The 21,614-nt window shown below is 42.2% G+C and overlaps 1 protein-coding gene across 1 annotated transcript in view; it reads right to left on the bottom strand.

The window, feature by feature from the left end:
* Nucleotides 1-12,345: 12,345 nt before the first annotated feature.
* Nucleotides 12,346-21,614, bottom strand: part of nrbp1 (nuclear receptor binding protein 1) — an 89,277-nt gene continuing 80,008 nt past the window's right edge. Inside the window, exons 15-17 of the mRNA XM_078557447.1 lie at nucleotides 20,713-20,776; nucleotides 14,746-14,801; nucleotides 12,346-13,932 (exon numbers count right to left, since the gene is read on the bottom strand). Of these exons, the coding sequence (XP_078413573.1) occupies nucleotides 13,834-13,932; nucleotides 14,746-14,801; nucleotides 20,713-20,776 (219 nt within the window). The 3' untranslated portion in view covers nucleotides 12,346-13,833. The remainder of the gene's footprint in view (nucleotides 13,933-14,745; nucleotides 14,802-20,712; nucleotides 20,777-21,614) is intronic.

A 21,614-nucleotide genomic window follows, 5' to 3' on the forward strand; every position in this document is an offset into this window, starting at 1 on the left:
GCCGAGGAGTCAAAGGTGGTAGTGCTAATGGAGCAGTTGACAAACCTGAATCAGGGTTAAAAGAGGTGCCAAACTATCATCTCAGGATCCATCAGATCAACCATAGACACTGGTAGCAGCACAGGAACAAATGAATGAACCGTGTTATTGGACAGTTAGTCAGTGCAAATGATTATTTTCCTTTCAGTGACCCAAGCGATGGAGATGCGGTAGACTGTTGGAGAAAACAAAAATCTTTATAAGTGTGTCAACCAAAGTAATATTTAAAAAAGAAACCTGGGGAGTGGCTGGGAGGACTAACTGAGACATAGAATATGGGATTCATTGTCTAGAAATAGCTCAGTGGTATAACTTCAACTGTGCATGATGATTCAGCTCTCACCTCCCTGACAGTATGCCTCCTCCCAGCAACCAATGTTTTTAAAATTATTTTTAACTTAACAACAATGTTGATTGAATTCTTTCCAACTAACTTGTGAAAGTGCAACTGCTCAGATGCTGATAAAGAGTGCAAAGTCAAATATTAGATGTGTTCTCATTCTGGTATTGGATTCTGTTGCTTGTACTAACCTACATGAACTTTATGACTGCATTAGAAAGGATTATAAAAATAATTGTGCCTGTTTTTTTTGCAACAAAACTGAAATGGAATAGAGATTGGACAACCGACCTTTTTAGTTTAAGCACACCAATCTTCCAACTTCTGCAGAGTTAACGCCACCTGATGCCACCCCAGAAATAAGAACAAAGCCTTAGCACTCACTTATAGAAACACACTACAACTTGTGGTGCTGGGCCACACATATAATGAAGGACAATGCCACTCCCTTGTGTCGCCACTGGGAATTTTTTTTTTATTCGTTTATGGAATGTGGGCATCACTGGCTAAGACAGCATTTATTGCCCATCACTAATTGCCCTCGAAGGTGTTAGTGTGCTGTGTTCTTGAACTGATGCATTCCATATGTTATAGCAACATCCACAATGCTGTTTGGAAGGAAGTTCTAGGATTTTGACCCAGCAATAGGGAGGGAACAGTGATATAGCTCCAAGTCAGGGTGGTGTGTGACTTGGAGGGGAACTTGCAGGTGATGGGGTTCTCATGCATCTGCTGTCCTTGCCCCCTTCTAGATGGTAGAGGTTACGGGTTTGGAAGGTGCTGCTGAAGGAGCCTCGGTGAGTTGCTGCTGTGCTTTTTGTAGATGGTACACACTGCTGCTACTGTGTGTTGGTGGTGGAGGGAGTGAATGTTGAATGTGGTGGATTGGGTGCCAACCAAGCAGGCTGCTTTGTCCTGGATGGTGTCAAGCTTCTTGAGTGTTGTTGGAGCGGTACTCATCCAGGTAAGTGGAGAGTATTCCATCACACTTCTGACTTGTCCCTTGCAAATGGTGGACAGGCTTTGAGGAGTCAGGAGTTGAGGTACTCTCTGCAGAATTCCCAGCCTCTGATGTTCTCTTGGAGCCAGTATTTGTATGGTTGACCAGAAACTGAACTGGACCAATAGTACCCACCCCCCCCCAGCTATTGTAGTGGGGGGTTCAGCATGGTAATGCCATTGAATGTCAAGGGGAGGTAGTTAGACATCTCTCTTGTTGGAGAGAGTCATTGCTGGCATGAATGTTACTTACCACTTATCAGCCCAAGCCTGAATATGGTCTAGATCTTGCTGCATCTGAACATGGACTGCTTCAGCGTCTGAGGTGTTGTGGATGGTGAAGTTGTGCAATCATCCGCAAACATCCCCACTTCTGACTTTCAGATGGAGGGGAGGTCATTGATTAAACAGCGAAGATGTTTGGGTCGAGGACACTAGCCTGAGGAACTCCTGCAGTAATGTCCCAAAACTGAGATGATTGGCTGCCAACCACCCGAACCATCTTCCTTTGTGCTAGGTATGACTCCAACCAGTGGAGAGTTTTCCCCAATTCCCAGTCTTCAGTTTTGCTAGGGCTCCTTAGTGTCACACTTGTTCAAAAGCTGCCTTGATGTCAAGGGCAGACACTCTCACCTCTGGAGTTCAGCTCTTTTGTCCATGCTTGCACCAAGGTTATAATGAGGTCAGGAGCTGAGTGACCCTGGCGGAACACAAACTGAGCGTCAGTATGCAGGTTATTGCTGAGTAAGTGCCGCTTGATAGCACTGTTCACGACCCCTTCCACCACTTTACTGATGTTCAAGAGTAGACTGATGGGGCAGTAATTGATTTGTCCTGCTTTTTGTTGTATGGTCCTAATATTTGGCCTCAGTGTGGTGGTGGAGGAGTGGGTTGCACAGAAGATCAACTTGTCACAGTTCAGTGATCCCAGCTTGAGGTGCAAGTACACAGACATAAAGCTGAGGTTGAAGATTGCCTTTGGCTGCAATGGACTTCCATGTTTGAATACCAATTTACTGTCCAGACACCATTATCAAGAATGGTGATTTGGGCAATGCATTAGCGGACCGGTCAACCAGATTCCAAATCTCCAGCTTTAGGAGTAGAAACAAGAACATTTATGGACCATATTGTGAATATAAACTGCAAGACATTGGAATTCTCTTATTAAACTGGTACCTTTGGAGTCTTTAGTTATGATATAATGCAAAAAACCTCACCCAAAATCCCTCCCAGTCGAAAAAATAACTGGGTGGAACCCCAGAAATCCCTCAAGGAAAATCCCTCTGAGATCATTCTGTTGCACTTTCCACTAACCAAATACAGCAGGAGTAAAGAAAGACTTACATTTACATAGTGCCTTTCACGATCTCAAAACACCCAAAGCACTTATATGCGAACATACATACGAATTGAGAGTAGTAGGCCACTTGGCCCCTCGAGCCTGCTCCCCCATTCAATGAGATCATGTCTAATCTGATTGTAACCTCAACCCCACATTCCTGCCTACTCCCGATAACCTTTCACCCCCTTGTTAATCAAGGATCTATCTAGCTCTGCCTTAAAAATATTCAAAGACTCTGCTTCCACCACCTTTTTGAGGAAGAGAGCTCCAAAGACTCACGACCCTCAGAAAAAATTTCTCATCGGTCTTAAATGAGCGCCTCTTTATTTTTTAAAGTGACCTCCTAGTTCTAGATTCTTCCAACAAGAGGAAGCATCCTCTCCACATCAACCCTGTCAAGACCTCTCAGGATCTTAAAGGTTTCAATCAAGTCACCTCTTCCTCTTCTGAACTCCAGTGGATACAAGCCTAACCTGTCAAATCTTTCCTCCTAAGACAATCCACCCATTCCTGGTATTAGTCTAGTAAACCTTCTCTGAACTGCTTCTAACGCATTTACATCTTTATGAAGTATTTTTGAAGTGTTTGAAGTGTACCTACTGCTATGATGTTGAGAAATTTAGTAGCCAATTTTCATACAGCAAGACTCTACAAACAGCAAAGAGTTAATGACCAGGTAATGTTTTAGCGATATTAACTAATGATGAACTTTGGTCAGGATAAAGAAGAGAACTCTGCTCTTCCTTGATTAGTGTAATATATAAAGTAATCAGATATTTTGTTAGTCAAAACCCAGCTTTGTCTAGCATTAAGCCCCAGCATAACCAAGTCCAACAGGACTGGTCATTAAGACGAAAACATGCCCTTCTGGACTTCTGATTGGTAGTGAATGTTGCTAATACTGTTCAACCATACAATGCTGCTCAACACTGATTCATATGGGTGTGTCTCAGTTATCCTTTTGGCAGTGACTCACTAAAATAATTGTTTTGCATATCTGGTGAGAGGATGTGATTCAGCCTCTGAAAAACGCATTTATAAACACTCTACAAATTATCCCCATTTAATATGATCAAAGCCACATTCATTATCCCATCTTGCTAATAGCTTTTCAAATCAATGGTGTCATTTTCACTGCTCTCCTGAATGCTTGTCCAAGGTTATAGCTCCATAACACTGGCTATCGAGTTCTTGCCAGATGTGTGTACACTGGCTGGCTGTGTGGGAACATCTCACATACCCGAAACAAAAACAGAAAGTGCAAGTGAAGCGTTGCTTCACCTGAAAGGAGTGTTTGGGCCCTTGGATGGTGAGGAGGGAGGAGGTAAAGGCGCAGGTGTTGCACCTTCTGCGTTTGCATGGGAAGATGCCATGGGAAGGGGATGAGGTGGTGTTGGGGCTGATGGAGGAGTGGGCCAGGGTGTCCTGGAGAGAACGGTCCCTACGGAATGCTGACAGATTTCCAGCATCTGCAGTATTTTGCTTTTATCTCATATCTGTACTGTATAAGCCCAGAGCAAAGATCAGGAGCTGGCAAACAGGAGTGGCCAATTGATGCACCTCAAATGAGGAGAACAAAGCCAACTTTAGCACCCCTACCACTGTACTGGCCCATCTAACTTTGCAGCGGGTTAAAGCGGACCTTTATGATTGTACACTGCTGCTGAACGACACCAATGTGTTCAAAAATTATAATTTTAAAAGAAGCTCTGATACAAAAAGAGTTCAAGTTGCCATCCATGTAGAACGGGACACGGCTCTCTTAATGGCTGATTACAGAGATGAATTGGACACCTGGAACGGCTCATGTCCAATTCACATTGTATGGACAGCTGATGCGAACATAGAAAGTGCAAATCCACACCCTAGAAAATTGCCACATGGTTCTGCAGGGGATGTCCATCTCCAACTTAATTTACAGAATCCCACACAGAGTCCCTTTCCCAACTCACTATGCAATTCTTTTTTCCCCCTTCCTTAAGCCTTGACAAAACCAATTTCTTTGAAACTGGAGCAGTGGTAGAATTGGGGAGGTGACCAAGCATGGTCAGTTTTGCAAAGCAATCATACATTTAATGATGTTAACTGAATCATAGAATGGTTTCACAACACAGGTGATGGGCATTTCGCTCATTGTGTTCACGTCAACTCTCTGCAAGAACAAATCACCTAGTCCCACACCCCTGTCTTTTCCCCAAAGTACACCAAACCTTTTCTATTAAGATAATTATCCAATTCCTTTTTTAAAGCCACAATTGAATCGGCTTCCTCCATACTCTCAGGTAGTGCATTCCAGATCCCAACCACTCGCTACGTAATTTTGAAATTTGCATAACCAAGTCTATGTCATTAACATAGATCAAGAAAAGCAGTGGTCCTAATACCATCCCAGGGGAACCCTACAACATACTTCCTCCAGTCTGAAAACAACTACTACTACTCCTACCGTTCGCTATTACTGTTTCCTGTCACTAAGCCAATGCCATATCTATGCTGCTACTGTCCCTTTTATCCCACGGACTTGAACTTTGCTGACAAGCCCTGATATGTGGCAATTTATCAAACGCCTTTTAGAAGTCCGTGTACACCACATCATCCCTCTTACCTCAAAAAACTCGAGCAAAATTGTTAAACACGATTCACCTTTTAAAAACACGTTTGCTTAACTAATCCATACTTGCCCAAGTTACTGTTAATTTTGTTCCAGATTATAGTTTCTGAAAGCTTTCCCACCACTGAGGTTAATCTGGCAGGTCTATAGTTATTGGGCTCTCCATTCATGCTTTTTGAACGAAGATGCAACATTTGCAATTCTCCAGTCATCTGGCACCATCCTCATATCTAGGGTGGTTTGGAAGATTATGGCCAGTGCCTCCACAATTTGCTTCCCTCAGTATGCTCAGATTCTTTTTTTTTGTCTGCTGCCAATATCTGCCCAAACCCTCTCTTTGCTTTTCATTTTTTTTTTCACTTCCCTCCGAGCTTTCTATATTCAACCTGGTTCTCAGTTGTTATCTATCTGCCACCTGTACCCTTTCTTAGCTTCATCTTACTCTCTTTCTCCATCATCGAGGGAGCTCTGGATTTGTTTGTCCTACATTTCCCCCTTGTGGGAATGTGCCTTCACTGTACCCAAATCATCTCTTTAAAGGCAGCCAAGTCTCAATATAGTTTTGCCTGCCAATCTTGGATTCTGATTTATCTGGGCCAGATCTGTTCTCCCTCAACTCAAATTGACCCTCTCCCAATTATTTATTTATATTCTGTACTGGAGTAAGCTGTCTTATTCCCCACATCACATGAAGATCATTTGAGTGAGATTGGAATAAAGGCTTTTTTGCCCATGTAAGCCAGTGTCTCCAAAAATGGTAAAAGAATAAATTTGAAAAATGTACACTGCATAATAAATAGTTAAAAAGGCTTGGGAGTGTTTGCTGCATTCACTGAGAATTTGATTATTAATCTCCTAGGGTTTGGGAGGCTCCACATTATCAGCCTGGATTAAATATGAATCAAGAACTTGTGATGAAAGGATTTGGGTTGATATGAATAAATCTGTTCAAGCACAATAACTGGCTTGGAGACATCAGTTGCATTGCTGAAGCCCAGTTGTTACCAGAAACATCTGGAATACACAAAAGGTTTCAGAATAACTTTCAACTCTGGCTTCAGAGTATGGAATGAAGACTTGTCTAAATCAGATGCAAGGATTCTACTAATAAATCCTTGGTGGATGATTTTAACTCTGTTCTCATTAGATTCAAGTCCACAGCATAACATATAAGCTTCAGCACCAATTGGCAGTTTCTGTTAGAAAAACCATGATTTTGAAATAAGAATATCACACTGGCATTGAGATGTTGAGGTAAATTATTGAGTTTTAAGGCTTGCCTATGCAGTCAGTTGTGAGATATCAGATCTGTGCATTTTCCAATGACTCAGTTTATCCAACAAATTGCTGAACAAACCAGGAAGGCCCCCTGGATTAAGTTCTTGGTCTGTGTTATGTTGAATAATCCCAGTGGTAAAAAAAACTATTAGCCTCAGTACTCCAGGTTGGTAAGGAGAAGCAGCCAGGGTCAACGTTACTGATCATTATTCAGTGATCCCTGCCTTCAGATGGAAGGATAGAATCAGGTCCTACGAGTGGTGTCACTTTGTTTGACTAGGAAATGCTATAACATCATGGCTCACATGAATAATAGCTACTTCAACAAGATACCAGGAAGCAACCAGTGAACCTGTACCCCAGCAAGCAGACAAGGCCCAAGGGTAAGAGGAGAGCAGAAAACTGCACTTCAAAAATCAAAAATGCTTGAAGTCCTGACATAAGGGAATCCAATAATAACATAGGGAACGGATTTGGAACAAACTGACAACCAAAAGATCCATTAATCTTACATAAGTAACAGAATCAATTAGAAATAAACTTGGGGACACCTAAATGTGTATTTATATAGCATCTTTTGGAGTTTTTAAGTGCAGGCACTGTTGTACCCACATGAAAATAACTTAATTAGCAGGCAACACAGCTTCAGAAGGTGATCCTCAAAAATCAAGGATTGATTAGGCAGGAAGTGACATGCCTAGTGGACAATAGAAGGTCTCATGATATAATATACCTGGACTGCTAGAAAGATGGATAAAATCCAGTTAAAGCTTGAGAAACCAGCATAGAACTTAAGCCATTGGGTATTGTGAAATTTTCAGTGGAGCACAAGATTGTGTACAGTTTTGGTCTCCTTAGTTAAAGGATATAATTACATTGAAAGCAGTTCAGAGAAGGTTCGCTCGGCTGATCCCTGGGGTGAAGGGGTTGTCTTGAGGACAGGTTGGGCCTGTATCTATTGGAATTTAGAAGAATGAGAGGTGATCTTATTGAAATATAATATCCTGAGGGGACTTGACAGGGCGGATTCTGAGAGGATGTTTCCTCTTGTGATGGAGGCTAGAACTAGGGGATGCAATTAAAAAAATTAGGAGTCGCCCATTTAAGATCGAGATGAGAATTCCCTTCCCCAGAGAGCAATGAAGGCTGCGTCATTGAATATTTTAAAGGTTGAGTTAGACAGATTCTTCATTAACAGGAGAGCCAAAGGGTATTGGGTGGGGGGGGGGGGGAGTCAGGCAGGAAAGTGGAACTGAGGCCACAATCAGAAATATCATAATCTTATCAAATGACAGAGCAGGCTCAAGGGGCTGAATAGCCTACGGCTGCTCCCAATTCTTGTGTTCTTGTATTCTTCCATTACCTTGCCCAACAAGAAGTATGCTTACAACATGGAAATTTACATTTTTTTTATTTCAACAAAGCTGAACAAAAAGGTGAAAGCTGTGTGACTGACCATTTTAAAAAATAGTTGAAAATTCTTTCAACCCACCTTCAAAGTTCTTTCTATTTTCATATTTACACATTCTGCATTTAAATAAGAGTTCTGGTACAATACAGAACTAGTATAACAAAAAGAATGTCGCAAGGCATCACCACATTGTGCAAAGCTAATAAGTAAGCTTTTCCCTTAATTCCTTAGGACTGGGACAAAAACAATTGCATTCCTTCAAACACAACCTATGGCAACACAGTTTTATGATTGCATCGTCCCCACAACTACATTGGGCATTCTCACACCCATGTTACTTCTGACTTAAATGTTTGTGAAAATCAATGAAAACGTTTGAATTAAAATCCAGGTCTGAACTGTCACTTGCATCCAGTTTGCCTCAAGAAGAACATGGAATAGCAAGAAATAGCTCGAGATAGAAAAAGGGATACAAGCTTAAAGTTTTTAGGAAGAAATTGACTATTTCCCTGTTACGTTGCATTCTGGCCTGAACAAACCCAGACCTGCAATCAAGTTCCCTCCTGTTTTTAAATTCAAGATTCTCTAGGACATATTGGAGTTCTTCCTAAGGGGCAGTTTATTTGGGGAAAAAAAAATTCTGAATCACTACAAGGATATAGTTAGCATTCTGCTCAGTGTCTCTTCTCTTGAATCAGTCAAGATTGGGAACTCCTGTACAACTCAAACAACCTCATGCCCAACATTCTACATTGCATTTCTCCATTTATGCACTTTTACTTGAATTTTTAAAAGGCCATTTGAGATTTTCATTCTGACCAGCTGTTGAACACAGCAGGAATATGTAATGAACATTTATCTTCAAAAGCCTCATATTATAAGTGTAAGTGCCTTCTGCACCAGCACAGTTCATATGAAACAGGATTTGAGGCAAAAATACATGTATAAACCAATCTAGCAAATGAACTTTCACTCTATTACCTACCATGACCAATTAAACTGGGAACCTTTTGGCATCTTGTAGTTATCTCCAGAATGCCCAAGGTTAGGATAGTGGGAGCCACTGAAAAATTGTGTCAACTTAATTGCCAGCTGCAACACAACCAGGATAACAAGTGGAGTAACGTGCACTGGTATGTGGGTTTTCCTCTCTCCGAGACCGCCAATAACATTTTAATCACGCTAATGAAGTAATCAATCTTCAGGTCAATTTCTGTTGGGTGGCATGTATTCATAAGGCATCAACATATGCCATGATTTGCTATTATTATACAGCTGGTTTAGAGCCAATAATCCTGAAGCAAAAAGCAATCACTTCCCTCCCTCTCATGGCCAGGCCAAAGAAATCTAGGATATGATGAAGTGTGTATTGTATCATACTAGAGTATCAGATATCAGTGGGTAACAGTCGTATGGTAACCCTGTAATTGGGTAAAACATGCAATTGAAACACCTGCAGAAAATTCATGTGGTAACCTCGCAATGATTGCAGCCTAGATGACTGATCTCACTGGAGTTGCCCAGTGTGAAAGCAATACATTAGCAAGCATTTGAATGCTACTGCTCAACAAAGGCCCAACTATCTAGAAATTGAACCTCCCCCAAATTTTATACACTGTCAGTGTCTTTCCATCAACTCAGGATAGACACCGATTGGTTCCAAAGAAGATAGAATAAACTGTAGTAGTGTACTTCAAGACCCACAGCCAGTGTTGCCAAAGGATGTGTTTAAAGGAATTAAAGCAATCCCAGCTTGGAATTAAATCTTTCCCCTTAGGAGGGAAGAGACCATTGTCATCTTGTCAACGGACTAAATCACAGCATTTAGAGCAGATTCAGAAATTCATAATGTGTAAACAGTGCAAAATTTTGCTTGTAATCACTTGAGAATGGAAAATTCACAGTACCCCATATGCTTACATTGTGTTTTATTACTAATTCTTCTGCTAATAGGACTTAACTGGGTAGAATTCCCTTCTTTTCCTAGTCTAGCCTTGGCAAATATCAACATTTCTCCTATATACGGCTTGTTCATAATATTTTGTGACGTATAAGTGCCCCCCCTCCCAGGACACGTGCCACAGGGATGGCTAAAGGGTTAAAAGAGGGCAATAATACAACTATTGCAGGCCAACCCTTCAACATTCTGTGCCCTTCCCTAGCTTTTAACAAAACCATTGTTCTTCAACATTAGGTCACAGCTAGGAAAAAGGGAACAAAAGATTACGTTACAACTATTTCTGTTTAAGTTAAAAAGTAGTCAGTCAGTAACAAAACCAAGGGACAAAATGCACAGGTGACTTGGTGTCCTGCTGGATTGCTCGACTGAAATGCTATACGCAACAATAATGCAGCATCACAGACAGTTGTAACTCAAACTCTGCTGACTACTGTGAGAAATATATTTATTTGGCAAGCTTTTCATTGAGCATTCTTGCCACTTCGAAAAGAAAAATAACCAAGTATAGCCAAGGAGCTATTAAAGATTTTTCCCTTGCAAAACCAAAACTAATTAATCTTTATTTTTCTCTCCCCACACATCCCCTACCCGCATAAGTCACAAACCTTTATAAATTTCAAAAATAGGAATTTACAAGAAGGAAACCTTGGCTCCAATGGAGATGGCCAAAAACAGACTTTGCACACAATATTTCCAATGTCTTTTTTTAAAGATGCAGTTTAAAAAAAAATTGAATTAGCCTCCCAAAATAAACTATTTACCTACTGACCCCTGTCATTTACAGAAGGTAGTCAAATCAAATTTCTATTGTGTGACATACTAGCTATGGGATTAAGAAAGACAACCCAAGTTGATGGTGAATTTCACTTTAAGAATATCCTCTGCCCCAAAAGTTACTGTCAAACGCAGTTTAAAGAAATAGTTTTTAAAAAGGATATTTCTCACCAGGGGTGAAATTTTGACCTGTGCTCTTTGGGTGTCAAACACTTGAAATGACAGTCATTTCTTCAATAGTCATCAAATGCGGCAGCACATTTAACCTGGTGCCCAAAACCGTCAGCACAGACCAAGTTTCAAATTTTGAGAGATGCAGTGACTAACAGAAATTAGGAAGACCTCCAGATCCTTGTCCTCTAGGATTAAATGCAAAATTCAGAACGGATTACTAATTTTGTTTTCTTTTGTTAGAAAGGCAGTTGGAGGCCAAACCAATTTTCATAACATAACTCTTAAATGTTTTTGTGGGGGAGGAAGAGATGAAAAAGGAAGGGAAACAAAAAACAGTAGGCAACTTCTTGAACTTATGGGCTCTCTTGTGCACCTAAATGCAAGCTTAATTAGCCATTGTAGTCCTAAGGGGCTGGCAAGCCTCATCAGCTTTAACTGGAGGCAAAGACACAATCTGAACTTTTTTGCAATCTTCTATCACCTTGGTTTAAAGTTATGCACATTGCTGTGATACATTTGTACTTGGGTTGCAAGTTAGTTCCATGTTAAGTCCTCTGCTCCTCAAGCAGGACAGCTCATGACATTGCACAATAATGTGTTCAACCTTAGAAGAAACCATGCAGTAACGCATCATTTCAGGATTGGAAAAGACACCACTTTCCCCTAAATAAGCGACATAGCTATAAAACAGTGAATCTTATAACAAACGCCAAGTGAAATTTTCACTGAAGCAAAAGACCACGATCAAAAGAACTGACTCACACCCAAGGGACAAGTGATGTAGACTCTCTCACACCTATGCAATTTAGGGTTACCCCAAAAGGTTTCAAGCAGCTGTAGAACTGGAAAAGTGCAACTTTCAGATTCTGGGCAACAGTCTTGAAACTGCAGATGGATACAAACTTGGCCATTGGTCTCCCTCACCTAATGAGTACTTAGCAAAACCAGTTTTGCACTGATCTTTCATGTTAAGGTGACGTGTCTCTGACACAGCATCAGGACACTAGTTATCCCAGTGTTATTAAGCTCAAGGAGGTTACAAAATAAACAAAAAAATTCAATTTCCAAAAGTCATTTTTACCTCATTAATTTTGAATCCGAAAGCCCTATTGTTGACCTCTCACTCTTGTTAAAAAAATTTTTTGTCCGAACAAAAGTGTGAATGAATTTCAAATAGTTCAAACAAAGATGATTTTTTAAAAAAAATTCACAGCAAGCAATGCTCCACAATATACATGGAATGGTGTTTAGAATCTGCTGGTACAGCGGTATGGGTAACCATCCTTTTATACCTGACCACTTCAATACACACGAGCTGCAAGGCAGGGGGAAACCTGAAAAGCAATCACCCACACAAATTCAAAACACAATGTTTTGCTACTCAGTCGGAGTTAACAAAAGAACAGCCACGCACTGCTTATTCAGTACAGTATATTTGCTCCAATGAATGCTGTATTAAACACAGACAGGGCTTCAAACAATGCCACAATACAGTGTTTTGAAATTCTCAAAAGTTACAGCAATTCTAATTAAGTCTTCAATTCTCCCCCACTCTGCCCACCCCACACTGAATTTTTCTTTTTACCATCTTATATTAGCCCCTTTCAGTTCCCTTTATCTGAAAATTCCATTGTCTATGTGCAGATAGAGTTGAAAACATTCCACAACATATACAAGAAACTAAGATGAGAAAATGCAAGACTTAATCAGAAAAGGTTACTGGCAAACTGGTTCTTGCAAGCAGACTTCACCCTTCTCTTTGCTCACAAATTAAAATGACCAAAAAAAAAGCACACCCATATATTATTATGGCATTATTTGGCTCAAGACAGAAGATGAAACACAAATCATTTCAACCTCCTTTGGCCAACTGACCTCACAGAAACACATGGCTAACAAACGATCAATACAATTGCAATGGTGTGCTCCTGTATCAAAACAAATAGCAGGAATTACAACACAACCTCAGCCACGCATAACTCAAAATACTACAGAGTAAGGGTTACAGGTCTGCATCGCTGTTTGGCTTTACATAAAAGGCTGGGACAGGGTGAAGGAAGGCTTCAATAAAGCATTCAGTTAAAACAAAGGCAGCCCCGGTGTATCAACTGACTCCTAAGACTTGTAACTAATTTGCAATGAAAGTTCATTTCCAGTCAGGAATTCTATACACATTGGAGAAACGACAGTGGGATGTTGCAATTTTGTGTTTGGATCCAGAACAATTCACTGAAATTCCACTGACCAATTGGGACAGGTTCATTGAACTGGCTACTTAAAAAGACTAGATAACCATTGGATTTACTACCACTGAAAAATAGTGGGAACTTTCTTTCATGGGGTGGCCTCTTAAAAAGTGTGATTATTGGAACACTGTCAGAAGTCATTAAAAATCACCTAGCATCCCACATCTTGGAAAACAAATGTGCAAAGATTATACAACATAGAGGAAACATGCACATCACTGGCATATATATAAAGCGATACAACATATTGAGAGAGTTCACAAAAACGTATCTAGTGATACTTCATTATGTGCAGACCCCCTCACTTTTTCTCTGTGGAGCCTCCACGTCAGTTTAAGCAGCCTTCTACTCCCTCCACCCTGCCTCCAACCCACATATACTTCCATTAAGAGAAAAGCGCCTTTCCAATGTGGCAGCGCTCTGCGAGTCATACGGCGAAAGAAAATACGACAGTCACAGGTGAAGCACAGATGGGACATAATACTGACAACAGAACTTTTCAAAAGGTGGGATGTTCACCATTTGTAGCTGGGAACTCAACATCACCATACTACAACATGCAATTGAGCCAGAATGCATGGCTTCCTGCGATGCCGTCTTTTGCCCGTCTCAGACCGGTAATGAAGTAGCTGCGTCAAATGATGACTCTAGCGTAGCTATGATGAGACGGTGACATCGGAGAGAGAGCCATTCCTGCTGTAGAAGAACTTGCTGAATGCATCTTCGAGCAAAGTGGTTAACCGGCTCTGATCAATCTGTTCAAAAAGGTAGGAAGAAGCAATGACTTCAAAACACAGAAAATTTTTTTTTTGTACATTTAAGAGGAATATTCCTCAATGATGTCAGCACTAAAACACTCGCCCTGTATCCATGCACATTTTTCCAACAACTGTCAGCTTTAATAATCGTCTGCAGTAAAGCATTCAATATTCCAATCACTCAGCGTAAAGGCATGCCACACTCTCCAAACTACCCCTTCAATTATTGATTATTTTAAATGCAAGAAGCATCTTCTACAATTGTAACACTTCTGTTAATACATGCATTATTGGTCTACAAATTTCATCAACATGCCAGAATATAATACAAGTTCTATTAAAAAAAATTAGAACAGAATTGCAAATATCCCCATATCACATTTTGTGCAGTCATATCCATGCAATCCACCTAGAGCTGTGAAATACACATTGGAGCCTGGATCTTTAGCAAATAGAGTGACCAAGTTGAATTCTGAACAACTGACTGTTACTCACAAGAGGTTCAATGACGATGTACATTATTGTCAGAACAATTAAAAATATGACAATGAAATAAGACAGTTGGCAATATTTTTCAATTCCTTTTGTTCAGAAGGAGGACACGGTTTATAACCTTAAGCTAATTACATAGTTTTCATAAAATGGTATGCGTGTCTAGAATCACATGTGGAGAATGAACACATGGATAATGCACCTGAGTTTCGCAGCACCTGGGTAACCAAAACCTAGCAATGAGGGAGGGGACAGATAATAAGAAAAAATAAAGTGCCAAAAGCACTTAAAAATCAAAAAACAAATTAAACTGATTACCTCACTGATGAATCCCAGCTGAACAAGTTCTGCTGCCAGCTCCTGACAGCTCTCATCTACAAGGAAGAGACAAGTGTAAGTGCCACAGAATGTGCTTGGACAATCATGCTCTTGCTTTTGGTAATTATAGCCCAGCTGTTTCAGTTGGTGGTTCTGTCAAAGATGGCATTTCTAAACATTAAGTTCTTCCTCATCTCATTATCTTCTTAATGTTATTTCCTTTTATGTTATTTATTAACTGCTGCAATACTTATGCCCCATTAAATGTTCCCCAAGCAATATTCAGTTCTCTCAAGCCTTTGCCTTTTTTCAAAAATTAGTCTGTTGAAATGCTAATGAGATATCTAGGGACTCGTCATTCCTTCCACCACCAGACAGAAAACACATTCAGCCAAAATGGCCAACAGAAACTTGCCTGGAATCAAGTGTGACTCAATGTCCTATTTACCCTGCAGCACAGCAAGAAAAAAGTACCAAGAAACCATTGTTTACAAGTTCTCCCAATAAGTTAAATAGATAGATGAAGTTAATATATGAGCTAATTCAACATTGCAAATGTTGTTAAGTCCCATCACAAAATCCACAGTGTGCTAATGACATCTGGGAGAAAATATTGAGCCCAGAGGTGAAAGCCAGACAATTTCATGCTATTCTGCCCGACTGCAGGAAAAAGACCTGCCTCCTGAGGTAGGCTAAAATGGTCCTTCAGTTGTTATCCAGATAGTGATGATTGCATGCATAAGGACCTCATGTTCCACATACAGTCCACAAACCATCAAAGGAGTGATCTGATAACCTTTTTAAAAAAAAAAAAGCCCTTTTCTCATTCTGCTCTTTGCGCTTAAAAGGCACCTTTGCAAAGAGCCAAAGCATTTTGCTTGTCCAAAATGCCAAATCTGCATACCGTTTTATTGATTTGAAAAATCCCACTTGTTTAAAACGTTCACCCATCCACACGGTATTCCATCACACACCTTACTTGTGCCTTCTTGGTGGCAGACAGGCTTTGGAGTGTGAAGAGGTGAGTTACCCACCTCAGAATTCCCAGCCTCTGACCTGTTCTTGTAGCCACAGTATTTATATGGCTGGTCCAATGGGTAACCCCCAGGATGTTGACTGTGGGGGGTTTGGCATTGGTAATGCCATTGATTGTCAAGAGGAGATGGTTAGATTCTTTATTGGAGATGGTCTTTGCCCAACACTTGTGTGGTGCAAATGTTACTTGCCACTTATCAGCTCAAGCCTGAATGTTGTCCAGGTTTTGCTGCATATAGGCACAGGCTGCTTCAGTATCTGAGGAGTTGTGAATGGTGCTGAAACATTGTGCAATCAGAAAACATCCCCATTTCTGACCTTACGATGGAAGAAAGGTCATTGATGAAGCAGCTGAAGATGGTTGGGCCTAGGACACTACCATGAGGAACTCCTACAGTGATGTCTTGTTACTGAGGTGATTGACCTCCGATAACCACAGCCGTTTTCCTTTGTGCTAGGTAAGACTCCAACCAGGGGTCCTAGTTTTTGTTGTCAAGGCATACCTGGGCAATTTTCCACAATGTCAGATAGATGCTAGCATTGTACGTGTACTGGAACAGTCCGATTTGGAGCACAGCTAGTTCTAGAGCAAAAACAGAATTACCTGGAAAAACTCAGCAGGTCTGGCAGTATCGGTGGAGAAGAAATCAGTTAACGTTTCGAGTCTTCATGACCCTTCCGGTTCTCTCCTGGTGTTTGACAAGGTGTTTACTAAAACCCGCTTTCACAGCCATATCTCCTTTCTCAGTGACTGTCTCCGTCTCTGACTCACCCCATGTGGATTTCAACTGAAATTCCATCCCTCTTGTTCTGAACCCACCCAGGATTACAGGTATCTCCGGGACATAAAACGTTTCTTGGACTGCTGTTCCCGTCGCATTCTGAGATCCACACTCAGTGCCATGCGCCGCCATATGAACACACTCGACCTCTCCCTCCAGCAGCACCGCCGCACCCTTTTTCAAAGCCGCACGTGCCCCCAGTTTCATTTTATTCTTCGCCTCATCCGTCGCCTCAACAAGAAACTTTTTCTCTTTCTCTCAAGTGCTAAGGAACGCAAGCTCCAACAACTCATCGACACCAACACCCATCTGGGACCTTCCACCCCTGCTTGTCCCTCCGTCCCCACCCCATCTTCCAATCCCAGCCCCAGCCGCGTATTCACTATACCCCCTGACCTTCCCCTCTCCGATGCTGAACGTTCAGTGCTCAGCAAAGGACTTAGTTTCATACCCTTACGCCCTCATCTCAATGAATTTCGGGCTCGGCATGATGCTGAACTCTTCTTCCGCCGTCTTCGTCTCCGTGCTCACTTCTTTGGGCAGGAGTCCTCTCCCCGTTCAACGGATCCTTTTACCCACCTCCAATATTCTCCCTCCACCTGGACCCCTCCCTCTGGATTCTTACCTTCTCTTGATCTTTTCATTGAGAACTGTCGGCGTGACATTAGCCGTCTCAATTTCTCTACTCCTCTCACCCATTCTAATCTGTCTCTCTCTGAACTCACTGCACTCCGTTCTCTCAGGTCCAACCCCAACATTGTCATCAAACCCGCTGACAAGGGTGGTACTGTTGTTGTCTGGCGCATTGACCTCTACCTCGCGGAGGCTGAGCGTCAACTCGCAGACACTTCCTCCTACCTCTCCCTGGACCATGACCCCACCACAGAACATCAAGTCATTGTTTCCAGGACTGTCACTGACCTCATCTCCTCTGGAGATCTTCCTCCCACAGCTTCCAACTTGATAGTCGCCCAACCTCGGATGGCCCGCTTCTACCTCCTACCCAAAATCCACAAACAGAACTGTCCTGGCAGACCGATCGTGTCTGCCTGTTCCTGCCCCACGGAACTCATTTCTCGTTATCTTGACTCCCTTCTCTCTCCCCTTGTCCAGTCCCTTCCCACCTACATCCGTGATTCCTCTGACACCTTACGTCACATCAACAATTTCCAGTTCCCTGGCCCCAACCGCTTCCTCTTCACCATGGATGTCCAATCCCTCTACACCTCCATCCCCCACCAGGATGGTCTGAGGGCCCTTAGCTTCTTCCTTGAACAGAGGCCCCAACAATCCCCATCCACCACTACTCTCCTCCGTCTGGCTGAACTTGTTCTCACACTGAACAATTTCTCCTTTAACTCCTCTCACTTCCTCCAAATAAAAGGTGTGGCTATGGGTACCCGCATAGGCCCCAGCTATGCCTGTCTCTTTATGGGGTATTTGGAACATTCCTTGTTCCAGTCCTACTCCGGCCACCTCCCACAACTCTTTCTCCGGTACATCGATGATTACTTCGGTGCTGCTTCATGCTCTCGTCGGGACCTGGAAAAATTTATTAATTTTGCTTCCAATCTCCACCCCTCCATCATTTTCACATGGTCCATCTCTGACACTTCTCTTCCCTTCCTTGACCTCTCTGTCTCAATTTCTGATGATATACTGTCCACCAATATCCATTACAAGCCTACCGACTCCCACAGCTACCTCGACCACAGCTCCTCACACCCCGCTTCCTGTAAGGACTCCATCCCATTCTTTCAGTTCCTTCGCCTCCGTCGCATCTGTTCTGATGACGCTACCTTCAAAAACAGCTCCTCTGACATGTCCTCCTTCTTCCTTAACCGAGGTTTTCCACCCACGGTCGTTGACAGGGCCCTCAACCGTGTCCGGCCCATATCCCGCGCATCCTCCCTCACGCCTTCTCCTCCTTCCCAGAAACATGATAGGGTCCCCCTTGTCCTCAATTATCACCCCACCAGCCTCCGCCATTTCCGCCAACTCCAGCATGATGCCACCACCAAACACATCTTCCCTTCACCCCCCCTGACGGCATTCCATAGGGATCGTTCCCTCCGGGACACCCTGGTCCACTCCTCCATCACCCCCTACTCCTCAACCCCCACCTATGGTACCTCCCATGCCCACGCAGAAGATGCAACACCTGCCCCTTCACTTCCTCTCTCCTCACCGTCCAAGGGCCCAAACACTCCTTTCAAAGTGAAGCAGCATTTCACTTGCATTTCCCCTAACTTAGTCTACTGCATTCGTTGCTCCCAATGCGGTCTCCTCTACATTGGAGAGACCAAACGCAAACTGGGCGACCGCTTTGCAGAACACCTGCGGTCTGTCCGCAAGAAAGACCCAAACCTCCCTGTTGCTTGCCATTTTAACACTCCACCCTGTTCTCTTGCCCACATGTCTGTCCTTGGCTTGCTGCATTGTTCCAGTGAAGCCCAACGCAAACTGGTGGAACAGCACCTCATCTTCCGACTAGGCACTTTACAGCCTTCCGGGCTGAATATTGAATTCAACAACTTTAGATCTTAAACTCCCCCTCCCCCCATCCCCACCACGTTTCTCCCCCCTCCCTTTTTTTTCCCAATAATTTATATAGATTCTTCTTTTTCCACCTATTTCCATTATTTTTAAATCTAAAACGAAAACTTTGTTAGTCTTTCCACCCCACCCCCACTAGAGCTGTACCTTGAGTATCCTGTTTTCCATTCTTAATTAGCACTTTTCTTAGACAATATCACCACCTTCAACACCTCTTTGATCCTTTTGTCTGTGACATCTTTTGATTATCTGCTCCTATCACTGCTTGCTTATCTCCACAATCACCACACCCTCAACTTCTCTCTCCCCCCGCCCCCCCCCCCACCTTAGACCAGTTTATATTTCACCTTTCTCCTAACTATACTCAGTTCTGCCGAAGGGTCATGAAGACTCGAAACGTTAACTGATTTCTTCTCCACCGATGCTGCCAGACCTGCTGAGTTTTTCCAGGTAATTCTGTTTTTGTTTTGAATTTCCAGCATCCGCAGTAGCTTTTAGCTTTTTGTTTTTAGTTCTAGAGCATGTCTTTAGTGCTACAGCTGGGCTGTTGTCAGGGCCCATTGTCTTTGTTGTATTCAGTGTCTTCAGCCATTTCTTGATAACATGTGGAGCGAATTGAATTTGCTGAAGATTGACATTTGTGATGCCAGGGACTTCAGGAGGAGGAAGATGGACCATCCACTTGGCATTTCTGGCTGAAGATGACTGCAAACATTTCAGCCTAGTCTTTTGCACTGATGTGCTTGGATCCCCCAACATTAAGGATGGTGTTGTTTGTGGAGCCTGTTTAATTGTTTAATTTTCCACCACTATTCACAACTGGACTGCAGAGCTTTGACCTGATCCGTGATTGTGGGATTAATTAGTATGTTGTTTCCATTATTTAGCATGCAAGTAGTCCTGTATTGTAGCTCCACCAGGTTGGCATCTCATTTTTAGGTATGACTGGTGCTGCTCCTGGAATGCTCTTCATTGAACCAAGGCTGGTCCTCTGGCTTCATGGTTGAGTGAGGGACATGTCAGGCCATGAGGTGACAGACTGTGGTTGAATACAATTCTGTTGGTGATGGCCCACAGTGCCTCATGATGCCCGATTTTGAGCTGCTAGATCTGTTCTGATTCTTGGTCATTTGGCAATCAGAACAGGGAGAGGATTTGGGGATAATCAATGATAATGGTGGTGAAATAAAGAAAATTTATTACTGGGATGCATCTGGAGGGTATTGGATTGCAAGTCAGAACAAGTTACACTGATGCTAAAGAACAATTTTGTGGCAATCTGAAATTTGGTTTTGGTCAGCTCATCTCAAAAGATACTGAGAAGCACCAGAAAATGGTTCTGGAAAACAACCAAGGTTTATGACATTATGTTGGGATGCAAGATGAAGTTATATAAAAATAATATGAACATTTAATATCTGATAAATGCCACTCCCCTATAATTGCCCTGTAACAACTTAATTTTAAATCAAGATAGGCTTCTGAATTGGTCCGACAAACTAAGTTAAATTTCTGTGGAATTAAACACATCATATGCATTCTAGTAAAGAACGGAAATCCAGAGGTGCACAAAGTAACAGATAAAGGTACGTACTGGGCAACAGGTCACAGCTGAGGTGTCTATTTAGCTTGTCTTCCAGTTTCAAGAGTAGAGTTAACTGAATGAGAAAAGAATCACAGCAACAAATAATATTTTTTTCTCTGAACATGAGTTATTTTGAGTAATCAGCTGATATAAAAGATTAATTGTCAGGCACACCCCAACACATCTGTTATGCAACTTATCATCAACTCATGATAGACCCCGTGATAATTCTAATTAATTCGTTTACACACAGTTATAGACAAGTGTCAAGTGCCCTCAATGGCTTATTGAGTAAGCATACCTTGTGACAGTAGTGACAAGAACAGAAAGGCCTAGGTTTAATCCTTGGTCAATGCTAAATGAGTTTATCTAACCTAGGGCAGCATAAAAGAAACTTCTATATCTGTACAGCACCTCACCATGTCTTCTAGATGCCGCAAAATGCTTCATTACTTTTGAAGTAGTCATTTATGCTCACAAACGTACATTGTAAGATACCACACAAAAAAACAGACAAATTAATCATTTGATTCTTTCTGGTGGTTTTGATTGACGGAGGAATGCAGGTCAAAAGACCAGGCAAATTCCCTTCTCCCCAAATATTATGAAGGAATCGCCCATCTGAACTGGCAGGTGGGGGCCTAGGTTTAACACGGCATCCCAAAGATGACCCCTCCCTTTGTGATGGCTGACACTGTACGTTCATATCCTTGAATGGGACTTGAATCCACAGCCTCTGACTTAAAAGGCTCAAATGCTCCCAACTGAGTCAAACTGATGAATACAGGGACAGGAGTTGCTCACAGCACATCTAGATTGGGAGCCTTTGTGGAGAAATCAGAGAATTGGGGAGGGGAAAGATTCTTGATCATTTAGTATTCCTGTATGAATATTTACTGAGGACATATGAG

The sequence above is a fragment of the Cetorhinus maximus genome, chromosome 14 (genome assembly GCF_964194155.1).
Source record: "Cetorhinus maximus chromosome 14, sCetMax3.hap1.1, whole genome shotgun sequence".
NCBI lineage: Eukaryota > Metazoa > Chordata > Chondrichthyes > Lamniformes > Cetorhinidae > Cetorhinus > Cetorhinus maximus.